The following is a 6,442-nucleotide window of genomic DNA, read 5'->3' as shown; positions in this document are numbered from 1 at the left end:
TTTTTTCGCTCTTGTACTTCGTACTTCGAAGCACAGTCAAATGTACTTCTTTCCGATATTTTGTACTTCTCCGATCTTCTGGATGATCGTCACATGGCCTGGGCGATAAATTCGTTCAAACCACTAACAATTCCGCGTTTAAATCTACTTAACAAGGGTTATCTACCGCTCTCCCCTACTCTAGATTGCGGTTGTAAACCACCTTCTAGCGGAACTGGGAAAAGTGGGCTGTCGGGTGATCGCCTATGTAGACGATGGGGAACTTTAGGTTATGGGACGATTTACCCCTTTTTTGATCTGACAGGCCATTGTGCAGTTGGTATTCATGCGGTGAGACTAAGAATTTCGACTGATCATTTTGTGTCAGCTGTCAAGAGGAGGATGAAGTAAATCTCCACACTTTTTTTTAGACTGTCCAACCTTCGCGAGACTAAGATGCAAGCATTTTTGCTAGCAATTCTGAACAAACACTGAGCTCTCAGGGATCGAAATTAGCCGGATTCGAAATTTCATAATCAACTCGCGGCGTTAACTTAATCCAACCTAGCATGTACTTCTTTGAGCTATGAAATAGTTGGTCGCATTAGGTATTACGGTCGCTAATAAATATGCAACTCGCTTTGCACCGCACTGTAAGCCAAGTATGCTGGATCTCATTGGTGTCAGCATTATTAATAATGTAAAACATATTGATCAATTCCCCCTGTCTGGAGTATCTGACCATGAGTTATTGTTCTTATGCTATAATATACAGTTTTGCAAAATAAAGCCAACAACCAACGTTACATATAGAGATTTTAAAAATATTAATACCACTGCCTTATGTAATGAAAGTTCCTCACTGGACTGGAACTCTTGTTGGCTCCTTTCAAGTGTTGACGATAAATTAGCCCACTTTANGCCACCTTACAATGCTGGTAAAATATTTGTTTGACAAATATGTTATTCTCCGTACTCTTAACATATTGGACAATAGAAAGCCCTGGTTCACTAATAACATTATAACCCTCATTAAGGATCGAAACAGGGCATATAAGTACTGGAAACGTAATCCCACAGTTGATCGGTGGAATGTCTATAAGAACTTAAAGAATAAAATAACAAAGAACTTGCGTCAAACGAAAAAAATTACCTTAAAAATAAGTTTAATAATAACGTTTCCTCTAAGGTGTTATGGAAAAACTTGAACTCATTGGGAGTATGTGCTAAGGAAAAGAANAGTACTGGAAGCGTAATCCCACAGTTGATCGCTGGAATGTCTATAAGAACTTAAAGAATAAAATAACAAAGAACTTGCGTCAAACGAAAAAAATTACCTTAAAAATAAGTTTAATAATAACGTTTCCTCTAAGGTGTTATGGAAAAACTTGAACTCATTGGGAGTATGTGCTGAGGAAAAGAAAACTTGCACCATTGATGCAAATGAGATGAATTCATATTACATAGGAGCAAATAGATAATCAAACGCGTCCTCTTTTACAGTTAACCAGGGTCTAGTTTGTAATCCTGTCCATGAATTTACGTTTAACACAACTACTGAAGATGAAGTTGTCACATGCATCTTTGGTGTGAATTCGGATGCCAATGGTGTAGATGGACTTAGCTTACGTTTTCTTAAACTGATCCTCCCTTTTGCTCTTCCCTCACTTACACATATCATCAATTTTGCCCTAACCACTTCGACTTTTCCAAACCAATGGAAAATTGCAAATGTCATTCCGATCCCAAAAAGCAACATTAGCGAATCTCCCGTTAACTATAGGCCTATCAGTGTTTTACCAGCATTATCAAAAGTGTCTGAAAAAATTATTTCCAATCAAATAATATTACACTTAAATAAATACAAGCTCTTGAGTGAGTTTCAATCTGGATTTAGATCTGGTCACAGTTGTTCCACAGCCGTGATAAAGGTAATGGACGACATTCACCCCGCTTTCGATAGCAAATTTTTAACAATTTTGGTACTCTTAGACTTCTCTAAAGCTTTCGATTCCGTCAATCACAATATTCTACTCTTAAAATTGCAACATTACTTCGGGTTTACTAAAACATCGGTTAAATTAATAGAAAGCTACCTTTCAAATAGACTCCAGCAAGTTCAATGTGGGAACGTGTTTTCTAGTCGCATGATAATCCCGTCAGGAGTTCCTCAAGGATCTATAGTGGGCCCTATACTCTTTACCGCTTTCATTAATGACATACTTCACTGCTGTCAAAATGCGTCTATACACCTTTACGCTGATGATAATCAGATTTATTATTCACGCCCGATTAGGCTTGGCGAAGACTTAGTTTTCAGACTTAATGATGATCTAAAGAGAATATCAATTTGGGCGAAAACAAATTGCCTTTATTTAAACGCAGCCAAAACACAGGTACTTCCAATATCGCACGATGCTTTCGACCTTACTAACTTATCGCCTATCATTCTGGAAGACTCGGAAATCCAATTTCGACCATTATTAACCAACCTAGGATTTAAAATGAACACTAACCTTACTTGCACGGATCACATAAGTTATAGCGTATCACAAATATATTAGACGTTAAGAAGTCTGTGGCATACTTGCTACTGCCTACGAACTAATACAAAACTTAAATTAGTGAAATCTCTCATCGTTCCTCAAATAACCTACTTTGTATAGGTATATTGCAAGCTAAGTTACGAATCTAAAAATAAACTAAATTTGGCTTTAAATAATACTGCTAGACTCGTATATTGTAAAAGAAAGTTTGACCACATTTCGCCGTACACTAAAAACATTCTCGGTTTCAGCTTTGAAAATTACTTAAAGGTCCGAAATATTTTACTCCATCTTCTTCTCCATCTTTAGTAATTCATTTTACCTATTCTTACCCTTTACTAAAGATTATGATATATTACTGTTAGGTTAAGTCTAAAATAAGTTCAAGATCTATAATTTAAATGTTAAATTTGTGCAATGAAAAGACTATATGTCTTACGGTACATCTGTCATGAATAAAATAATAATAAAGTCGTACAGAATACCCCTAAAATAATGTACTTGAAGGTTTTAACTTACTTTTGGATTTCGATCAGCAACAACTGTGATGGTAAAGGCCACTGTAACTAGTATTGCAAATAAATACGTTTGAAGGTGGCCCATATTTGCGAGAACTATGATTTTTATGCTTAAGCATAAACAAATTTGCATGAGGAGACGTTAATTATTTTAGACAAATTTACGTTGATTCTTAAACGGCTCACTCTTTATTAATGTTCAACACTTTTTTTTTACTTCTGTTATTCAAAAGTGCAATCCGTATTTGGTGGTCATAAGATTCAAACTTCAGCACTAATTTTTAATCTTGGGGTTATTTCTTCAAATATTTGATCCCAAAATTATTTAAATTCAAAAATTCTCTCATTAGACACTTGGAGCTGTAATCGATAGAACAACTTATTTTTTCACACAAATAAAAAAGCACTAAAAGGAATTGTAAGTTTTTTTTAACATATAATGAAAATGATATGCCATAAATTGTGAATATAGGCAAAAATTGCATAGATAAACGTAGGCTATTGATGCATGGCGGTAGAATGTAAAACCATAAATCATACTTTTATGCTTTAATTAATGTATTCTTTTAGAGATGGGATATTCTTATTTGCACTGACTTGGTTGCGATTTCGGATCGAAACGATGTGTTCACGACGACGAATCGTTACTGAATAACATTAAAAAATTTGCGCAGCTCAAAATCGAAGACATGCCAAGTGTAGTACATCTGCATCTATGTATAATTACTTATTATTAGTATTTTCAAGTACTTGCATACCCTGTTGGAAAATCCAACATGCTCTGCATTACGAAATATGTAGCAAGGTTTTAAATTGCTTTCTAAATTTACACCCCTATTCTGCAACTCTTTCGTATTCGGATTTTGCTACGAATCGTAGTAATAGTATGCTGCAATCCGAATCGTATTTTCGAACTTTCGAACAAACGAACGAGTAAGCTTTTTTGCGTAATTTTGTACGAAAACAATTCTGTGTCGGAGGCGAAATAAAAGATGTAAATCGAGGTGTGTTTGCAAGAAATATTGGTGGTGTTCATTTAAACAGATAAATTTGCCTTTCCCATATGCGTATATTTTTATCCACTTTATATAAACGAGCAAAAAAGAATCTTTGTTGCCCCTTATCGAGAAACTTGGGTCCGGTTTAGATATTTGTACAATGATTTTCGGTTGTTGTTTCCAAACGCATAACCCGAATCCAAAAACTTTAACATACACGTGTAATCAAAGGATTCACATTTTATTTAAGATAAATGTTTCAAATTTTCTACCACTAGCTTATTAATAAACTCGGTTTGCACTATGCATTTTGTTTGCAAATTTCGACATGGGTTCTGCGCAAAAATACTGTGGATGGCGTAGCCGGAGAGACATGCACACATTAGTGCACACAAGGGGGGTTCAAACCCCCCCTAAAGCTAATAATCTCAAATACAAACTGTATCTTAAAGCTAAGAATCCAGCTCTCAAGGAAATTATAAGAAATAATTATTATAATTTCTGTTGCATGAAAAAGCGCTTTGCTTTTGCTGTAAATTTTTATGAGGAAATAAATATACGAGCATTTTTTTCTTTAGAGGTGCAAACTGATTTATGAAAATTTGGTAGAAGACAATTTCTTTTCCATTTCTCGTCCGTCGTTTTATATGAATTTTTCGTTTTCTTGAGAGTTCAGTTAATTTTTTCGGAACTCGAAATATTAAAAAAATTTAGCAATCGTGAAAAATCACCCTCTATCGAAAACCAAAAACCAGAAATCGAAAAAATGAACATAAAAGTGCAAAAATTCATGGAATCAATAAATTTATTTTTACTGACTCTTTTTTAAAATTTTTTATTAGGTACTTTTGAAAGTTGAGCGCATCTTGAGTTTATAGAACTTTTTATTAAACAAGTAGTTTTTAAGAAAGAACACAACCGACTTCAATTCTCATATACAAATTTGGGGGTACCGTTAATTTCTTCATGATCCAATCATCGGATCTCTAAACCAAATTACGGGACGACCCTTGAGGTACCATCTTTCCAATAAAAAAAGGATTATTGAAATCGGTTCACGTGGTAAAAAAGTTATGTATTCCGGCGAATTGATAACCTCCCCTTTTTTGAAGTCGGTTAAAAGTGTTTGAGTTCTGTTAATCTATATAAATAAAGTGCAGTTTATGAATTTTAAAACGTTTATTTATTTATTACATACTGTACATAAAACTTGCATAAATGTATTTTAAAGCACATATTATCAAGCAAATTTTCAGTATTTTCCGGTGATATATCTTCAGAAATATAAACTCCCCCCCTAAAATATATTCCTGGGTGCGCCCCTGCATGCACAAAAGTATTATATACCTTCGACATGCGACATGCCCCTTTTCTCCGGCAACACAGAAAGGAGAGTTCTACTTAGTAAGGGCTATAATCCCTAAGCCGGCCGAAGGCAGAAGCAAGCGCAACAGGTGGTGGACCTAACAAGTGCATTTTTTCAATGGCTTGAAGAAGCTGTTATTGCATTAACTGGATTGAGAACCATTTCTTCAGGCATAGGAGGAGTTCTGGCTTGTGGTTCAACAATTCAACAGAAGATGACATAGATGCGCCCATGGTTACTATGCCCGACAGCTCGGCAGACCTTTGTGAATCCATTGCCGTAGCGCCCGCTTACTCTGCTGCTATAATTGCAAATACATCAGAATCCATAATTTTCTTCAAAATATGTAAAACTAACCGATTTTACAATAAACAAGCACATGATGAGCGTTTTTTTAATTCCTTTCCACTTGGTTTTTCTTCATTCAGCTATCTTCGAAAAACAACTGACAGCTGGCAATGCTACACATGTTTCCGCAAGTGTTGCAGCATGTGAATTTTTCATTTTTCGTAGCGTAACTATAACCAACACTGAAGTGAGAGTCTGTATATTCCCGGATAAAATTCTGGAACAGGGAAAATAAATAAACATTTAGTTTATACTCCATAAGAACTTGGATCGCATTTGTTTTTGTTTTGGCCTGAAGTATATGCACTTCCGTATGCCCTGATATATAGGGTTTGTTTGAGTTGCAATCACAACCGCAGTGTTGCGCGAATTATTAAGTATCACGTTCTGTGTGAATTTCTAGCAATGTATTATCAGTTGGGCAGTAGCAACAATGTTGCATTTTTCATCAAAACGGCAGTAATGCCGCTTTTATTACGTGCCTCGAACAGGTCCATAAACACAATTCATATAAAAGTGACTGAATTTCATATGGAAGGGCAAGCAAACGCCTTCCCATATGAACATGTACAAATCTACACCAACAAATATACAATAAAAATTAACAAAAAATATGGCAGCACTGAAAAAAAATGTATACTTAAAATTTATTTAATATACATACATATCGACCCCTAATTGCAATGT

At 35.1% G+C, this 6,442-nt stretch overlaps 1 protein-coding gene across 3 annotated transcripts in view; it reads right to left on the bottom strand.

The window, feature by feature from the left end:
• Positions 1 to 3,679, bottom strand: part of LOC108369691 (uncharacterized) — a 20,441-nt gene extending 16,762 nt beyond the window's left edge. For all 3 annotated transcript variants that reach the window (XR_001848543.1, XM_017624855.1, XM_017624856.1), the window contains exon 1: positions 3,045 to 3,679. Coding sequence is in view for 2 of the 3 variants with exons in the window: in XM_017624855.1 (XP_017480344.1) it covers positions 3,045 to 3,176 (132 nt within the window). In the remaining variant the exon portion in view is untranslated. The remainder of the gene's footprint in view (positions 1 to 3,044) is intronic.
• Between the last annotated feature and the right edge of the window lie 2,763 nt (positions 3,680 to 6,442).

This window comes from Rhagoletis zephyria, unplaced genomic scaffold (genome assembly GCF_001687245.7).
Source record: "Rhagoletis zephyria isolate East Lansing unplaced genomic scaffold, Rhagoletis_zephyria_1.1 Rzeph_scaffold_03801, whole genome shotgun sequence".
Lineage (NCBI taxonomy): Eukaryota > Metazoa > Arthropoda > Insecta > Diptera > Tephritidae > Rhagoletis > Rhagoletis zephyria.
Note: the sequence above shows the minus strand (reverse complement) of the source record. Positions and strands in the feature narration are given on the sequence as shown.